Below are 20,006 nucleotides of genomic sequence, written 5' to 3'. Positions count from 1 at the left end.
TTGTTGACGTCTCAGCCTTGTTGGGACATGGTGGCCATTCACCAACCATCCACTACTCCATCCATCAGGACCATCAAGGGTTGCACGCACTCATCCGTAAACAAAACAGTTTGAAAGTTAGTCTTCATGTAGTCCTGAGCCCACTGCAACCTTTTTTGCTTGTGAGCTTGGTTTAGGGGTGGCCGAATAACCAACCTCTTGAGCATCCTACATCTTGAAGTTCGCGAGGCACCAGCGGCTTCAAACACCTGTTTGCTGCTATTCAATGGCATTTTAGTGGCTGCTCTCTTAACCCTACGCATTTATTTGGCAGAAATCTTCCTTATTTTGCCTTTGTCTGAACGAACCCGCTTGTGCTGTGAATCGGTGACAAATTTCTTCACCGTCCGATGATCACGCGCAATTCTTTTGGAAATATCCAATGTTGTGATACCTTGACAAAGGTATTGCACTATTTGCCGCTTTTCAGCAGCAGAGAGATCCTTTTTCTTCCCCATTTTGCCTGAAACATGTAGCTTGCTTAACAATGTGGAACATCCTTCTTAAGTAGTTTTCCTTTGATTGGGCTCACCTGGCAAACTAATTATCACAGGTGTCTGGGATTGATTTCAATCATTCAAATAGACACAATACCATCCATGAGTTTAATTGAAAAACCAAAAAATGAATGTTTATGAAATACACAAATACAATTTGCCTAATAATGTGGAACTCGGTGTAGAACCATGCCTAGAAAATGCGTAATTTGCTTTGGGCACAGAACGCTTTTTTCCCTGTTTATCACAAAGCCCAGTCGATACAGGTGCGCCACCACTAGATGCACCGCTGCAGCCTCTAAATGAGCAGCTATTAACCAGTCGTCCAAATAATTGTATACGCGTAAGCCGCGTAGACGTAATGGGGTGATGGCTGCTTCTACGCACTTTGTGAATACCCTCGGCGCTAGAGCTAATGGGAGTGCGTTGAATTGGTATGCTATTCCTCCGAATGCAAACCTCAGATATCTCCGATGTCTGTGGTGGATCGGAACGTGGAAATATGCGTCTTTTAAGTCTATCGTGATAAACCAATCGTTTGGCCTTATAAACTGCACAAGCCGGCGTGGGATCAGCATTCTGAACCGTAGCGGCATGAGTGCTTTGTTTAACACACATAGATCTAATATTGGCCGATAATTCCCGTCCTTTTTTGGGACCAGGAAGTAACGGCTGTAGAAGCCTGAAGCTTCCTCCTCGGGAGGAACTATGCTTATCGCTTCTTTTCTGAGCAGGGAGACTATCTCTTCCCGTAGGAAGTGAGACTGCTCTCGCTGCTGTGCTGCAGGCTGAGCTGGAGGGCGGAAGGGGTGTCTCTGCCAGCCTCGCCTGGTGGGCACCTTCGTTGGTTGAGCTGGCGAGCGGAACCCGCTTCGCTTCTGGCCCAGTGTGGGTGTGGTGCGTCCTGAGGAGGACGTCTCAACCGGGCCGCTAGAGCGAGGCATCCAAGCCTGGAATACCTCCCTGCTCTTCTGCTGTTCCTCGAACCTGGCAGCCATTGTGACCACTGCTTCACCGAAGACGCCCTGGACAGAGACCGGGGCGTCGAGGAGTGGTGCTTTCTCTCTGTCTGAGAGCTTAGCCAGTGATAGCCACAGAGACCTCTGGGTAGCCACCGCGGCACCCATCACCCTCCCCAGTGCCTGTGAGGTGCACCGAGTCAGTCTGAGTGACAGATCCGTCGCGTGACGGAGCTCTGCCACAGACGGGTGATCCTCCCCCAGCGACAAGGCAAGCTCAGTCAGGAGCTTTGCCTGATAGCGCTGTAGCAGCGCAGCCGTGTTGGTTGTGCAGGCAGCCTGCCCTGCAGCCAAGTAGGCTTTCTCTGCCAGCTGAGCCTGGTGCCTGGCCACCCGCGTAGGCAGGAGAGGCTTCTGGCCAAGGCGCATCGTGGGGGAGGCGGGCGAGAGGTAGCCCGCTACTGCATCCTCCACCTGAGGGAAGGAGAGGTAGCCACTCTCACTAGCCCTGTGGAGCTGCATGTAGGACGCGAACCCCGGCACCGGGGCTCGGCCCGAGTAGGGGGTCGCCCATGTCGCCTGCAGTTCCTCGTGCACCTCCTCAAAGAAGGGGATGCAGCTGGGAACTGGCGCGGCGGGGCCAGCATAAAACTCCCCGTCCAGCAGCGAGGACCGCACACTGGGAGGGGGAGGGAGAGGGAGCCCGAGGCAGCTGGCTGCTCTCAGCGCAACCTCGTGGAGTTGCTGGCCCAGAATCCGTGACGAAGTAGGGGGTGTATCCACCCGCGGCTTAACGTCCTGGCTTGTCTGCATTGCCTCTGCGATTGAGCTGTGCTCATCGGAGTAGTCCAGCAGACTATCATCATCTAGGCCGATGTCCAGCTCGAGTTCGGGCAGGACACCGCCCAGTGGTAGCTCCTCCGCCTCGCTGCCCGCAGCCCCAGGGCTAGCAGGTGGCGGTGACGGGGAGAGGCCAAAGATGGAGATGGAGCCCGGATGGAGCCGGTGCAGCCCCCTCGGCGCCCTTGCGCTCCCATAGCGCAAGGCGCCTGGTAGCCTTAGCTAGCGTGAGGCTAGCACAGATGGCACAGACAGGGTCACCGCCCGAGAGCGCGACCACTGCGTGGTCCCTGCCGAGGCAGGTCATGCACCGAAGGTGGCGGTCACCCTTGACACGGGGTAGTGTCTGGACATCTTTTTTAATCTGAAAGTAGAAGAAAGTATTAAACACAAGCACACTATCAGCAACGAACACGTTGTTAGCAAGCTAGCAGGCTAGTCAGAAACTTAGCCAGCTAGGCAGCTAGGATAGCAGCTACTACTTCCAAAATGAACTTGAGCCAACAAATTTTGCAGCGCCCTGAGCTAGTGAGGGTTAAAGAACCCGGATAACTCACCAACCCGTAGAGAGCAAAAGCACACAAAACTCTTTGACTTTTGGTAGCGTAGAGGATACACTCGGATCTGGCACTTCGTTTCTTGCGAAGTTTTCAAAGAGACAGAGATCTGGTGCGCAATCCCAGATATAGACTCCAGAGGGGGCGGGCTCAGGAATGCGCACTGACAGATCTCGCTGCCTTTCAGGCGTGAATGGATAAATGCTTCGATTTAGGCTCATGACTAGTGTCATGTACCATACTGTTATATCGCAGTGAACTGTGATAAGGAACACAGTATATAGGATACAATATATATAAAAAAAATTATATAAAAAGGAAAATTAGAAGGTAAAATGCAAAATGCAGGGCAGGAGTGCAAAAGTGAATGTGCAATGTGCAGTGTGCAATGTAGTGTGTGGTAACATAACACAGACTTGAGGTGTGGGGGCGGGATAAGAGTCCAAGTCAGGTGGGGGTCCCGGGCCTTGTTAATAAGGCCAACTGCAGCCGGGAAGAAGCTGGTTTTGTGGTTTTGTGGGACGAGCTCAAGCAAAGGCTTGCCAAACTGAGGAGAGCGGAGATTCTTCAATTTCTTCATAGATCCCTTTAAGCCTAACCCTAACCCCGCCAGATGCTGATTGGGAAGAGCAGGGACGTGCACAGGGGGGGCTAAGGTTGCCCAGGCAACTGCCAGTCTGCCCTCCTCGACTCAAGCTGCCCCTCCGAAGGAAATATATATATTTTTTAAATAGTATAACGGCTGCACAATTTCATGTAGGCCTAGATAAAAAAATTGCGGAATATGTGTGCGGGGGGAGGGGGCGTGGCTGCGGCGGTTAGTGATCGACCCTGACAATTTCACAGTTTCAAGTGATATAGGCAGAATATGCGTGTGGGGGGAGGGGGCGTGGCGGCTGCGGCGGTTACAAAAATGAACGCGTTGCCCTTTTTTCAGGGCAGAGCAATGGCCCTTAGAAATTCCTGTGCACGTCCCTGGAGGGAGAGAAGTGGGAAAATAAACACCACCAATGAGGAGCTGGAACAAAGGGTTAGGGTTAGGATAAGGGTTATGAATCAGCCTTGGTTAGGGTTAGGGTTGGCCACTTTGTGTACCTACCACTGCATTGATTTTGTGGTAACAAAATCCCTGTATCCAGGAAGCATTATAAACACATTTATAAATGTGTATTCATAAGACATTATAACTAACGTTATGATGTTGTAATAAAAGCCCTACATGACTATTATTATCTTTGATAATACCTCATCAGCATATGTATTTCCTGACTGCAAAACTTTAGTTTCCTTTTCCGTCGGTCGGTCGGCGGTTCCATGATTCCATTCTATTGTGCTTCCATTTGTATGTCTTCCTCTCTATGTGTGTGTGTGTGTGTGTGTGTGTGTGTGTCTGTGTGTGTGTTCGTGTGTGTGAATGTGTGTGTGCCGTACACTTACGTGATAATGTGGTGATGTGTGTCCTGTTCCATCAGAACTCCATCCACAAATAGAGGTGAGGCAGAGAACCTGTACTGTAGCCAACTCCTTCCTTCATCAATACTCAGCCTAAACACAAACTCACACAGACACACAGACACACAGACACACACACACACAGACACACAGACACACACACACACACACACACACAGACACACAGACACACAGACACACACATTACACCTCCATGGGCCATGCCAGCTACCCTATGTGACACTGACATGAATGCTTCAATAGGGGGTTTCTCAGGCATACAAAAGATCAACTCAAATAACCACTGGTAGGGTTAGGGTTAGGGTTAACCAGTTGTATGACACATACAAGAAACTCTTACAACCATGGTTACATATGAGGCGGGATTACAAGGTTATTACACATGAACTGGGATTTCTAATGTTTCTGTAATACTTTATCCTCATGCAGCACACACTCACACTAACAACCCCATGTAACCTGTTTTCCTTACACACACACACAAACACACACATATATGCATACACACAAACACACACACACACACACACACACTTGTGCATATACACTCATATGCACACACCAAGGCTATAATATTTTTTCAGGCCCTGGGCTCTGTAAAGCGCCTTGAGAAAATTCTATTGTTTTGGCATCATATAAATAAAACTGAATTTAACACATTATGCTAAGGCATTTATACGGATAAAATGGCCATGTTCATTTAATCTGATTTATCTCTCTCATATAGCATGACCTTTGCCCCCTAATGCTAATGGCTGTGAAAACATTGTTCCTCATCACTTTAACCATTAAGTACTTATACGCATATTAGGCAGCCGAACTCTGCCCACTCACTTTACCTCTTTCTTCCCCTCCTAGTTTAGATGGTCTCCACTTTGGGATGCTGCTGTAGTCTGTCCACCTGATCTACTTGCAGAAACCCTCTGCCTACCCCTACCCATCCCCAGCACACTGTCATGCATTCATTCTACCCCACTCATGATACATCTACATACTCTGTGCCTGTTATGCAAATAACTGCCACCTTACTTGTTGATTGGTTTACCTGGAAAATGAAATTAATCTATGTTTGATATAAACCGCTGGATTGGAGATTGTCTGGTAATTTCAACACATCAACTCACATGCCAGCAGTAACTCACCACAGATGGCTGATGGGAACTGAAGCTTGGGTGATTGCTAGCAAAGCTCCACCATCTTCCAGAAACCACACACGTTGTTCTTTATCAAATACCTGATATCATCAGAAAAATCATCATCATCATCATCATTCATCATCATCATCCAGAAACAACACATGTCGCTCTTCATCTAAGACCTGATATCATCATCAGAAACTACACTCCAGATGTGTCCTACATCACAGGAATCTCTAATAACTCCCCAACCCCTCTCTACACCCAGGGGTCGTACCTGTCTCCAGGTATTTCCTGCATCAGAGGAGAGGAAGGTCCTAGTGTTGTGATTGGTCAGCTCTGAGCCCAGAGTGCCTAAAAAGATTACAGTTCAGTCTTTGATTGGTTGACTGGGCATGTGTAGGCAAGTGTGTGAGTGCGTGTGTGTGTGTGTGAGAGAGAGTGTGTGTGTGTGTGTGTGTGTGTGTGAGTGTGTGAGTGTGAGTGTCAGTGTGTGTGTGTGTGTGTGTGTGTGCGTGTGAGTATGCGTGTGTGTGAGTGTGTGTGTGCGTCTCTGTGTGTGTGTGTGTGTGTGTGTGTGTGTCTGTGTGTGTGTGTGTGTGTGTGTGTGTGTGTGTGTGTGTGCGTGTGTGTGTACCTGTTGCAATAATAAGCCCCGGCGCAGAAGCTGAGCTTATGATGCTATCAGGAGAGTATGGACTCTCAGACATCCGTAGGTGCAAGTGAAGAGAGCAGGAAGGCTGAAACCACATATTTCACTTAACATGAAGTCATCAAAAACATGAACTCAATATCAAATAAGAGTTGAAGACATTCATATTCTTAATCAGCACTGATACATATTTACACACAGCTACATGTGTTAAAGGTAGCCTTGCAGTCCAAACTGGTCTTGTTGCCAAGACAAAAATAATATGCTGTTTTTTACACACACTACCAAGTCATCAGAAACCTGTTTATGTAATTATCTTTAGAAATGTTATGACCCCCTGTGCCCCCTTCAGGCGTGACCAGAGGGTACTTACTCGACCATAGAGGGTACTTACTCGACCATAGAGGGTAGTTACTAGACCATAGAGGGTAGTTACTAGACCACAGAGGGTAGTTACTAGACCATAAAGGGTTGTTACTAGACCATAGAGGGTAGTTAGTAGACCATAGAGGGTAGTTAGTAGACCATAGAGGGTACTTACTAGACCATAGAGGGAAGTTACTAGACCATAGAGGATAGTTAATAGACCAGGGAGGGTAGTTATTAGACCAGGGAGGGTAGTTATTAGACCAGGGAGGGTAGTTAGTAGATCAGGGGGTAGTTAGCAGTGTTGTATAGTAACGAAGTAGAAATACTTCGTTACTGTACTTAAGTCGTTTTTTTGGATATCTGTACTTTACTTTACTACTTATATTTCTGTTTACTTTTACTTTTACTTCGCTACATTTTGCAAAGAAAACTGATACTTTTACTCCGATACATTCCCCCTGAAACCTTCGTTACTCGTTACAAAATCAAATCATCTTTAGAAAAAAAAATTATCATGAGAGTGACAAGACCAACGTCGGGGACTGTGGTAGAACACAGACTGCAAGCAGGTTTGGCGAATCAGTGGTCCTAGCGCACGTTAATGCGCTATTGACCGTTCGCAAAAGCCCCGTCCTCTTAGTTACTGTTGCTACTTCTTTTGAACTCGTTCATGCACTACTATACTGTCTGAGTGTCAGTGATTCTTTTTGGAGTAATATCTCCGCAATATCCTCCAGATCAAGGCAAAATGGACTGCAATATGCAGTGGAAGGATATATCCAAAACATTAAGATCAACAACGAAGGGGACACAACAATAATCGAAGCAAAAGCACACAGGTCTCAATCAAAAAATGAGAAACCCCACGACCTCTTCATTAAATGCCACCAGCACAACCTTGTAGACTAGTCATGTTCTTTCACCGCTGGGTAAGATCTGTATATAATATTTCAAGCTAGCTAATAACCTACAAAGATTATTTATTCTTATTCTTTATTCCATCTCTGGCGACGAATCTAGCTAGCTAGCTAGGATGGTGTCAATCTACAGTACAGTAACGTAGCAGTGTGGAGCAAAATAGCTGCTAGTAACGTTATTGTTCAAGGGATGTGTGTGCATGTTGCTGAAAGTATTTCACAGTCACTGTACCGATAACTTGCTTGTAAAACTGATGATCCTGATGTAATGCTATGGCTTTGTATCAGATCGCCAGGTTATTGCTCTCAGGTTGTGCCTTATGCATACCTTGGGATACTCAGGAGCCCATTCACAAAATGTTACAAAGATTAAAATTTTAAAAATTCATAATGGCTTTTTGGGACGTTTTGTTTGAAGATGAACAAAATATTTTTCAGTTTCAAGTAATGACTGGGTTGTTACTTTCGGTGCTGCTTTAATATTGCCTATTGTGTTAAAATTGTGTTAAAATAAGGCCCAGTTTATAAGTATGCTCATTCTAGTCGGAATAAACTTCAAAATTCTGACCCTTTGCTTTTTTATTAACAGCATTTACTTGTACTTTTACTTTCAATACTTAAGTACATTTAATATCAGAAAATTACTTTTGATACTTAAGTACAGTAAAGATCAGATACTTTAAGACTTTTACTCAAGTAGTATTCTAAAAGGTTACTTTTACTTTTACTTGAGTCATTTTCCAGTAAGGTATCTTTACTTTTACTCAAGTATGGCTTTTGGGTACTTTATACACCACTGGTAGTTAGTATACCAGAGGGTAGTTACTAGACCAGGGAGGGTACTTACCAGGCTACAGTGGGGCTCGGTGGCTGGTGGTATAAGCAGACGCCACATCTGACCCTGACTGAAGCTGATGAATGTCCTCACACGACCCCCCTCCCTCCTGTTAGCCAACAACACACCGCTAACACCAGCCACCTGACACACACACACACACACACACACACACACACACACACACACGTATATATATATATACACTTAAAGACATAAACAACATACACAAATACACATACACAGACACACATACACACACAGACCACACACATATACACAAAGACTTTACACATACAACCCCACACCACCCAAACCTCACGCATACACAGAGTTACACACAGGGACCATAACCCAAACATGGTGTTCTGTGCCGATGATGTCCATGTCCTGGGCACACATTAACATTGGAACTCCAAGACTCCACCCAGTTAAATAACCATTATGGGAAAAGGTAATGTCTCCTCCAAATATATACATTCAGTGTTTGATTGTGTGCACATTTGTCTATGAATGTGTGCATGTGAGTCCGGCTGCGTCTGAGAAATGTCTGTGTGTGTTTATGAATGTATGAGTCAGAGTGTAACCATGCATATCTGTGAATGTGTCAGTGTGACTGTGTTTGTATAGGTCTGTATACATGTGTGAGTGTGTGTATGTGTGTGTGTATGTGTGTGTGTGTGTGTGTATGTATGTGTGTATTAGTGTGTGTGAGTGTGTCTGTGTGTGTGTATGAGAATGAGTCAGTACCTTATATACATCCATATTGAGTATTCCAGCTACTGATCGTGATATGCGGACATAAGTTAGGGCAGGGCTGAAGTAGTTTCCATGGCGATCAGACATGTAGAGGCTGTAGGTGTCATTCTCGTCCCATTGCTGAACCCCAGCCAGGACCTGGCCTTCTGTACTTATGATGTGCATATCCTACACACACACACACACACACACACACACACACACACACACACACACACACACACACACACACACACACACACACACACACACACACACACACACACACACAAACACACACACACACACACACACACACACACACACAGTTACATATATGGACTCCAGCCAGTTAGTTCTTATGGTGTGCATATCCTACAAACACACAGTGTAGTCTTTGCAGACCACTGGACAGATATATAGAGCTCTATATATACACACACACCACTGGACAGAGGTATATAGAGCTTTATATATACACACACACCAGTGGACAGATATATAAAGAGCTCTATTTACACACCCACACCAGTGTACAGATATATATAGAGCTCTATATACACACCCACACCAGTGTAGATATATATAGAGCTCTATATACACACACACACACTAGTGGACAGATATATATAGAGCTCTATATACACACACACACCAGTGGACACATATATATAGAGCTCTATATACACACACACACCAGTGGACAGATATATATAGAGCTTTATATACACACACCAGTGGACAGAGATGTATAGAGCTCTATATATACACACCATTGTAAATGGGGTGGTAGTAGTTAAGACCTGATAAGCTTTGGTGTGCTAGTACCTATGGAAACAAACCAATACTTATTCAGATCTGATGTTTTTTTTAAATTTAAATCATTCCTGAGTTAAAGCTTAAGAGCATAGTCAGCATAACCTGGACTACTCTTCAAAGTGTGGTTAAGATAGTCTTTTGCAACTGGAGGTAAACAACATACACAAAGCTTTGACTGGGATTAGGGTTACTGCCTATGGTTAGGGTTACTGCATATGGTTACTTTACTTCCAGTGGATGATGTATACGTACCTTAGGCAGACAGTATTTGGGGAGCTGAATGCTCTGGAAAGGTTGTCTCTGATATGAGACAAAGTACTTTGTTGGTCCAACTGTGGTCACCTAGGACAGGGTAAGTAGGCATGTGTTGTCCCACAGAAGACAACAGGATTGAGGATTTTAATATAAGACATAAGGATTTATCTAAATTATTCACAAGAATTACGGAGAAAGGAGCGTAACGCTCAGTGGATCACCTGCACAAACACATAGTCATCTTGCACAACCAGAGATCCTTCATCGATCCGGCCAAAGAAGGGGAACTTCCTGCTGTCAGGACAGCTTCCAGCCAGGCAGGTAATGTACCTCAACACTGCAGCACAAATATGGACACACACACACATACACACTATGCACAAGCAGATAGATCTTCACATATACAGGTACACAGACACACACCCACACCCACAAACACACACACATACACACTATGCACAAGCAGATACATCTACACACATAGAGGTATACAGACATACACACATGCATGCTCAAATATAAACACACACACTCACTCTCTTTGTCAAACACACACATGCACACTCTCTCTGTCAAACACACACACACACATAATGCACAAGCACACGCACACACACACACACAAACACACACACAATGCACAAGCACACACACACACGCACATGCACAAGCATACAGATCACACATACATCCACTGGGATCTTGAGCCTCCAGATGCACCAGGTCAGAATCTTCATCCAGCCCCGACACTGCCCTAAACACGCACTCAGCAATTTTGTGTGTAGGTCATTAAACAAGGTATAAAACAGCTGTGTGGGCATTAAACATATGTGGGTAAGGGTTACCTAGGTAACCACCAGTCATTACTTATAGTAATTAGATGGGATTATACCAGTAAAACCGTCCTGGAGAAACCGATTCATGGACAAGATTCCAGTTTCTTCCAAAATCCTCAGAGAAGTACAACTGCAAGGGAGACACATGACAGACTGATCAAAGAGCCGGACACATAACAGACTGATTAAAGAGCAAGTAAGCAACAATTTGCCACTTTTTGAAGCCTATTTGTACAAGCCACTAGTACATCTTCAAATTAATGTTAATGGTATGTGGTCATGTAAAGGACGGATGAAAACACCTGCCGTTCCAACTAGCTGCCAAAGCTATGCACTATGCAGTTCTGACTCCAACATGAATTTGGACAAGGTGGTGGTGATATTTAGCATAGGAGTGTATTTACATGATACATAGCGTTGACCACCAATTTTCCATTGTCCCTGTCGTGACTGTCATAATCTAGTCAATCAGAGATGCCTTTACTTACAATAAGAGAGATAAATTATTTTTAAATACTATTCCAGGTTTGCACATCTGCAATATTTGTCAGTGAAACATTAGACTAGAAGGGCAACTAAATCAGTTTAGCTTCAGCCTAGACTATAAGCTTGTTTGCAAAAAAAAGCATCACAATTAAAGGACAGACCAATCACATCATCAACCAATGGACTTTTCTCATGTTTGTCAACCGACCTGGAAAAAATATACTAATTTGCTTGCCTATGATGTCCTTGTGCCGTCCTCTATCAGCATAACGTTAACTTAAGTCTCTTGGGGAGTGAGATGCCAGTAGCCAGTAGCCATCTTTAGGGTGAAACAGCAGGCTGTGAATGGTGTGTGTGTGTGTGTGGGGTGTGTTTGTACGTGTGTGTTTACCTTCTGCTCCTGGCTGTATGCTAGCAGCCAGTCGTCCTCTACGGGGTGAAACAGCAGGCTCTGAATGGTAAAGCTGATGCTGAGCCTCTGGAAGGAGTTGCCCTCGTCTGAACTCACCACCACACTGGAATCCATCTCAGGGTCACTCACCAGCAGAATCTGCCCAACAGGGTACAGATGAAAGGAGACGTGATGGATGGATTTTTAGGAGATCCATGAGCGAGCCTGATCCATCATCCTTTTGCATTGTGCAAACACTTCAGACTCAGGCTCGTCTCAGGGTGTTTTCAGACCTCATACACCTCTTTCAGAATGCATGCGATTCCCGCTGCCCAAACAGTGGTGCTCGAAAGTTCTTTAGAATTAACTATATTTCTGCATAATTATGATCTAAAACATCCTCAGATTTTCATAATGGTTATGAATTGCCAAGTCAAAGTCCTGACCTTAATCCAATACAAATGTTGTGGAAGGACCTGAAACTAGCAGTTAATGTGAGGAAACCCAGTTCATGTGAGGAAACCCAGTTCATGTGTGGAAACCCAGTTAATTTGAGGAAATCCAGTTCATGTGAGGAAACCCAGTTCATTTGAGGAAATCCAGTTCATGTGAGGAAACCCACCAAACTCCTGTTCTGTTCTGCAAGGAGGAATGGGCTAAAATTCCTCCAAGGTGATGTGCAGAAATGATCAGCCATTACCGGAAACCGTCAAGGTGTGCAGGACTGATCACCCGTTACCGGAAAACTCCAAGGTGATGAACAGGACTGATCATCCGTTATGTGCAGGACTGATCAGCCGTTACCTGAAGCCGTCAAGGTGTGCAGGACTGATCTTCCGTTACCGGAAAACTCCAAGGTGATGAACAGGACTGATCAGCCGTTATATGCAGGACTGATCAGCCATTACCAGAAACATTGAATTGCTGTACAGGTGGGTCACACCAGATGCTGAAAGTAAAGGTTTACATACTTTTGCCACTCACAGATATGAAATGTTGAATCATTTCCCTCATATAATAACTCATCTTTCCTTCGTATAATATTTTTGTCTCATTCGTTTGATTGGGTTCTCATAATCTACTTTCAGGATTTGTGTGAAAATCTGATGATGTTTTAGGTCATTTGCAGAAATATAGAACATTCTAAAGGGTTCACAAACTTACAAGCAGTGGAGCTATGGGATTGTTGTTAGGTCTAATTTGGGTCCAGAGGCAGTTTCAGTGTGATTATTTTGGTGTAACTCTGAGTGTCATTACTGACCTACGGATGATCTGAGGCTAATGCACTATGGTTCAGTTCAAAGGGAAACACCTCCAGCTGTCATCATAAGAAGACCTCACTCCATCAATTCAACTAAGTTGAGAATATGAAAATATATCTAGACGGTTTGACAGCATCAGGGACAGTACGTTTAAAGGTCTAACTACGCCATCAGAACTATGTTTGGATGTCTTACTCAAATTATTAGAACTGCCTTTAATTTGAAATTTGCCCATTGTCATGATGGATCAGCCATGGATCGGCCGTGATTCAACATTTGTGTAGTGATTCTACGTATGAGAGATGTGTGTGCACTTGTTTACCTTTCTGTTATTGGAGGGGCAAACGTACAGGTAGCTCAGGACCAGTCTGGAATCCATCCTGTCGTTGAGCTTCTCATAGCTGCTTCCTAAATCCAGCGATCTACCATGGGTGCCATGGAAAACATACACGATCGATTACACGATTGATTACATGATCGATAAAAGCCCCTCATGCACAAACATGCACTAACACGAACAAAGCTATGGAGCATGGCTATCTACAGTGAGATATGCAGAGCACAAACACACAAACTCTCTGTCCTAACCCAAACCCTAACTCTACTGGCTCATCTCCTTCTTTTCAGGACCGGTGGGGCTAGGGAACATTGAAGTTGGAACTGACAAGATGATGACACTTCCTGTGGCTTAGATGGCTTAAAGGTGCTATTTCTTGGAAAACAGTTTTTCCTAACTTAAAAAAAAAAAAGCAGTTTGATGTAACACACAGACACAAGGGCCTTCAAAAACTACTTTGACTTTGTTTCCAATCAGTCACACCCACAACAAGAGAGTAGGTGGAGACAATGGGCCACTTAAGAGAAAACCCCACCCATATTAACATATGACCACCCATAGTTCACGGAAGCATGGATGAGGGAGATGGGGCAAGCTTACAAGGTTACAATCAGTAAGTGGAGGAAATGTGTCATTCCAGAGCAGAGGTCATCGCACATCTAATATGGAAAGGCACTGGAAATCTCTGATTCCATTATATCAATACAGTGGTGCCAGATATTGCAATATTTATGTATTTAATATGATTTTAATTCTATTTTGGTACATACGTCTACCTTGACATACTCTGGTGTACGAAATGTTATATATGTAATATATGGGAGAAATAAATTGGAATGTATCGTAGAATCGAATCGCACCACTGGCTCACAAACTCAAACATTCTCCAAAACACACACATATAATCAAACAATCAATCAAACAAACACCCCACACATATACAGTAATCAAACAATCAATCAAACAAACAAACTCACACACACTCAAATATACACACACCCATAAAGTTTACCTCCAAAGGGAACTGTCTGTCACTGTTCCCAGGTTGAAGTCGAAGAGTTTTGTGAGAATCAGGATCACCTTAGAAAAGAGAAGGATCTAAGTAACCGTCCAACCTAAGAGGAGATGGTCTATCTCTATCGCTCACTCCCTGTCTTTAATCTAACCAAAGGGGAGATGGTCTATCTCTATCTCTCACCCCCTGTCTTTAATCTAACCAAAGGGGAGATGGTCTATCTCTATCTCGCATTCCCTGTCTTTAATCTAACCTAAGGGGAGATGGTCTATCTCTATCTCTATCTCTCACCCCCTGGCTTTAGTCCAAATCAAGGGGAGATGGTCTATGTATCTCTCACTCCCTGTCTTTAATCTAACCTAAGGGGAGATGGTCTATCTCTATCTCTGAATCCCTGAGAGCAACATGGCCGCATAGAATACAGCAACTTAGCCCTAAGGTTAGGGTTAGAGCAACATAGCGGCATAGGATGGAGCAACATACCGTTACGGTTAGCCATAGCCACATACGATGAAGTAACATAGGGTTAGGGTTAGGCATAGCTACATAGGATGGAGCAACATAGTATGGAGGAACTTAGGGTTAGGGTTAGCCATAGCCACATATGATGGAAGAACATAGGGTTAGGATTAGCCATGGCTACATAGGATGGAGCAACATAGAATGGAGTAACATAGGGTTAGGATTAGTGTGACGTCCACAAAAGTGCAATCTTTGTGTTTTTCATAATTGTGTTTTATTCTGATAATACTGCTTTCATTGATTTTATGAATGTATTTTATTTTGAAGGAAAATAAACTTGCTCCATACTAGCAGGGGCAGAGTCATGGAGTGATATCCTGAACGTTTGTGTAAAAACGTGCTTACTCTGGTTAAAAAAAGTAACTGCGGAGAACGCCAAAGTTGAGACGCTGTTGCCCTTACTCTTCAATCATTTTCCTGCATTTCAGGATACTATCTATCAGCTCGGTGCCGTTGCTGCGGTACCCGTTACATTAGCCATAGCCACATAGGATGGAAGAACATAGGGCTAGGGTTAGCCATAACTACATAGGATGGAGCAACATAGCCACCTTCATGTTGTAACTAATAAGTTTTTTTTTCTTCTACCTTTTTTTCACACATTTTTTGGTTGGCAATATCATAGACTTCACCAGTCCACATGACACGTGGGATGGTTGTAGGGCCACATGGCTGATATGGAATAGGTTTGTGCTTAGGTGTGTTTCTCTTGGTGCTAGTGCCCCTTTACGTGGCGTAGCACATTTTGGGCAATAGCTCGAAAACCGTTTGGCCTCTAGGTGGCACATTACCCTAGCTTGTTACAGTTTATTTATGGAGTGGAGCCACTTAGTGAATAATGTTAAAAGCAAAAAATCTAGCACTTCACTAGCTAATATCTTGTGATGTAAAGGTTCAAACATTCTTTCAATGTACGCAACATTTAGTGAGTTTTTGGCCATGGGGTTGCTGCAACTGACACATTTCGAACCGCTTAAGCCAACATTTTGAAATTTCGCATTCTTATACTTATCTACATTTGCTCACATCTCCTAAAGCTCCTTTTGACAAAATGGCCACCAACGTCCAGTCACAATTCATCAACCAATACATGATCGATCTTCGAAATGAATTGTGTTTAAATCCTTACGTAATATTTACACAATTCAAATGGTTCTCTTTCACCTGTTGAAGCGATAAAAACATGCAATCTTTCAGTACTAACTGTCGAGGCCTACATGTAGCATTTACTCTACATTTAGACTGTGCATACATGTTTTTCCAAACACTGTAAATAAATGCCAAGTATAGTTATGCAATGAAGCTCATATTGTTGCTTGCCTATACATGTACATTTCACAAAAATGCTTAAATTTAGCACAAGAATATATATATATTATATTTAGCACAAGAATATATATATATATATGTATGACTATAAGTATGACTTTATAACAGATATAATATATATATATATATATATATATATATATATATATATATATATATTATATCTGTTATAAAGTCATACTCATCCTCATATTCACTAGACAGGCCTAATTTTGCCTTTGACTAAGCTATAGAACAAACGTTTTAGTCTTGTATTGTAGTCAGAAACCTCATTCAACATTACTGTACGCTTTTCTTGGAACAGAAAATATCTTGTTATTTCCCTTCTTTCTTTCTCGCTCATTCTCTCACTTCATGCTGCGGTTATATTAAGCACTGCTATGCAGTGCGTCTAGTTACATCTTAAAGGCAAGGGAGTGGAACAGCAGTTCCACATGCCCAGCAGGGTCAATCTCTCTCTCTCCTCACACACACACACACACACACACACTGACACACACACACACAACCACACACACACACACAACACACACACACACCAACACACACACACAATCACACACACACTTACTGGCAGATACAGCAGCACAGCAAGACTGAAGTGATCCCAGCAGGGTCTCTCTATCACATACACATTTACTTATATATTCATGCATACACTCTCTCACACACACACTACTTGAGGCACAGCCTACCAGCCTGCTCCTAATTACATTTGCATGTGAATCGAGAGACTGCTGTGAGGAAGCATGTGTCTGTCTGATGCTGAACCCACCCTGTGCCAGTCAACACCACAGTGTGTGTGTGTGTGTGTGTGTGTGTGTGTGTGTGTGTGTGTGTGTGTATGTGTGTGTCTGCAAGTGTGTGTGTGTTCAAGTGTGTGTGTGCATCTGATTGACTGATTCACTGTCTGTCTGCTGGACTGATACCTACCCTAAGCTAACCCGGACGAAGTGTGTGATCGAGTTTTGTACATTTCTGTTTAATTAGAGAAGGTGGATGAGGGTTAGGGCTAACCCTAGGTACTGTAGAGTGGACCATCTGCATTAGTGTATGAGGTCTTTAGCCCTAAGTAGAGTGGACCATCTACATTAGTGTATGAGGTATGAGGTCTTTAACCTGGAGACTGACTATGATTCACACCTGCATTAGTGTAATGATGGTGTGTTTGAGGTAGTGATTGTGTCTGATTGTGTCTATTTGAGTGTTTGAGGTTAAGTTAGGGTTGGGGTTTGTGTTAGAGCGTGCTGATGTTTATGTGAGTTTGAGGTAGTGTATGAGGTCTTTGGGCTGGAGACTGATTCAGTCTGTTAGTCTATGTGAGTTTGAGCTGGAGACTGAGTCAGTTTGTTAGTCTATGTGTGTTTGAGCTGGATACTGAGTCACTCTGTTAGTCTATGTGTGTTTGAGCTGGATACTGAGTGTGCAACTAGGGTTCATGTGTTGTGTGGTGTCAAAACCTTCCATGGAATAGATTTCTGCTTAGAAAAGGTATGTAAACTGTGTGAGTAGCCAACATAATGCAAATGAGTGTCTATAAAGAATATGGACCAACTATACTTGGGATTGTTCTGAGGAAGATTCCCTGGTCAAAAATGCCACCCTCGGCCTTGCTAACCCCTAACCCGAAACCTTAGGCCAACTATACCTGGGATTAATTCTGAGGAAGATTCCCCGGTCAAGAAGTGCCCTCGGCCGTGAATAAAGATGAAAACTCTGCTCAGTGAAACTATTACAAGACTACTAATATCACTTTTAAGAATAACATTTTTAGGCTTTAACTGAATTGCAGAAAGCAGATAGCTACAAACAGGTTTAGCAGCCGACTACTATATCTGTACCCCACGTGTGAAGATTGAACTGGTGGTTTGGTGATTAGCATAAAGGAGGAGCACTGACTCAGCACACCCACACTTTCAAAATAGCCAAAATAGGAAAGCAGTGCATTTTTGACCACCAATAACAAAATTACACAAAACAATGAACGCTAACGAATAGCTATAACAGTGGCTAAGCAGATGATTCTTCTGGGTGGGCAACTGTGGGGAGGAGTGTGTGAGTACACTGCCATAAATGGATGCACAATTTGATATGTCTAAAAGTTACAATTTTAAATCATATTAAAATGATCTGTATTAACAAGAGTACGCCAAAACATCTTATTTTTTCCCACAACATCAAACCACGGCTAGAAAGCACACTTTAACAATACATATTGAAATATTGCTGAGACACCACAGTGAGCAGTCCCAGTACCCACCTCATAAAAAAACATTAATTAATGAACCAAAACAAAACACATGAGCCAGCATGAGAAGAATGCTGATTGAGAGACTAAAGGAGAGGAGGGTGAGGGAAGAGGGGAGGCTTTGGGAGAGAAAGAGAGGAGAGAAGGCTTTGGGAGAGAAAGAGAGGAGAGAAGGATTGGGGAGAGAAAGAGAGAAGAGAAGGATTGGATAGAGAATGAGAGAGAGAGGGATTAGGTAAAGAAAGAGAGGAGAGAATGATAGGATAGACTGAGTGGGATTAGGAAGAGAAAAAGACAGAGGAAAGAGAGGTTGGAAAGAGAATGAAAGAGACAGGGATTGGATTGACTGAAAGACAGAGAAAAGAAAGGGATTGGGAAAGAGAAGCTCACGCTGCTGTTGTAGCCGGTCCAGTACACCATGGCTTGGTTATGTGCAGAGTCTCCAAACAGGGCAAAACTTGAGCTGCGAAGCTGAAGCTCAGAGACAGTCTGCTTATCATGAGATGCTGCTGAGCCTCTCCTCTCTGCTCCTCTCCTCTCTCTTTTCTGCCCGTCATGAGATGCCCCTGGTCCTCTCCTCTCTGCTCCTCTCCTCTCTGCCCTCCAACCGCGTCCTCCCTCTGCAGGCTCTAACCTCAGCGGTGCCCTTGTTGCTCCTCTGCTCGGTTCTCCTGCTCGGTTCTCAGGCGGCACCAAGGAGAAATCCACTGCCACCAGGGGTTCCACAGGTTCTCCTGCTGTGTTCGTCCTTCGGTTCTTGCCTGGGTTCTGGTGATGTTCTTGAGGTCCTGCTGGCAGAGTAAAAGAGATGCTCCTCAGAGATGCCCTGGAGCTGCAGGGGGCGAGATCCAGCAACACAAAAGCCCCCCAGCAGCGCATAGCACACCTGAGCACCAGGACCCCCCCCCAAACACACCCAGCACATGAGCCCATGCCCCCCTCCCACCTCCAAGAGCCACGGCCAGGAGCCCAGTCCAGAAGAAACAGTACAGATCCACGATACAGATTCACAGCGCAGTCACACACACACACGCACTCCAGGAATGTGTGTGAGATAGAGAGGCAGGTTTGTCGATATTATGTGTGTGTGTGTGTGTGTAAGAATGGTCTGTCAATATTGTGTGTGTGTGTAAGGAGGGTCTGAGTGTATTATGTGTGTGTTTGAGTGAGGCAGGTCTGTCGATATTGTGTGTGTGTGTATCGTGTGTGTGAAGCAGGTCGGAATGTATCGTATTTGAGGGGCTTCAGCTGCGCTCAGAGGCGGAGCTCTGAGCAGAAGTGAAGCGAGTCAAAATCACTGATAGCTGATCGCTGGGATACACGCACACACACACGCGCGCACACACACACACACACACACACACACACATACACACACACACACACGCACACAGATTTCAGCTGGGGACCAGGAAAGACACACCCACTCGGTCAAACACTCCTGCTTCTTCAGGAAAGCCAGGGAGGGGTACTGAGAGGAGTATAACACACACA

The 20,006-nt window shown here is 44.3% G+C and overlaps 1 protein-coding gene across 1 annotated transcript in view; it reads right to left on the bottom strand.

Moving 5' to 3' along the window:
* Positions 1–19,391, bottom strand: part of sorcs3b (sortilin related VPS10 domain containing receptor 3b) — a 42,324-nt gene extending 22,933 nt beyond the window's left edge. Inside the window, exons 1-14 of the mRNA XM_042709589.1 lie at positions 18,903–19,391; positions 14,411–14,478; positions 13,384–13,483; positions 11,800–11,958; positions 10,979–11,052; positions 10,776–10,840; positions 10,308–10,423; positions 10,084–10,173; positions 9,025–9,201; positions 8,287–8,418; positions 6,139–6,241; positions 5,779–5,855; positions 5,508–5,599; positions 4,330–4,437 (exon numbers count right to left, since the gene is read on the bottom strand). Coding sequence (XP_042565523.1) covers positions 4,330–4,437; positions 5,508–5,599; positions 5,779–5,855; positions 6,139–6,241; positions 8,287–8,418; positions 9,025–9,201; positions 10,084–10,173; positions 10,308–10,423; positions 10,776–10,840; positions 10,979–11,052; positions 11,800–11,958; positions 13,384–13,483; positions 14,411–14,478; positions 18,903–19,391 — 1,850 coding nt within the window. The remainder of the gene's footprint in view (positions 1–4,329; positions 4,438–5,507; positions 5,600–5,778; positions 5,856–6,138; positions 6,242–8,286; positions 8,419–9,024; positions 9,202–10,083; positions 10,174–10,307; positions 10,424–10,775; positions 10,841–10,978; positions 11,053–11,799; positions 11,959–13,383; positions 13,484–14,410; positions 14,479–18,902) is intronic.
* Positions 19,392–20,006: the final 615 nt, after the last annotated feature.

This window comes from Clupea harengus, chromosome 13, assembly GCF_900700415.2.
Source record: "Clupea harengus chromosome 13, Ch_v2.0.2, whole genome shotgun sequence".
Lineage (NCBI taxonomy): Eukaryota > Metazoa > Chordata > Actinopteri > Clupeiformes > Clupeidae > Clupea > Clupea harengus.
Note: the sequence above shows the minus strand (reverse complement) of the source record. Positions and strands in the feature narration are given on the sequence as shown.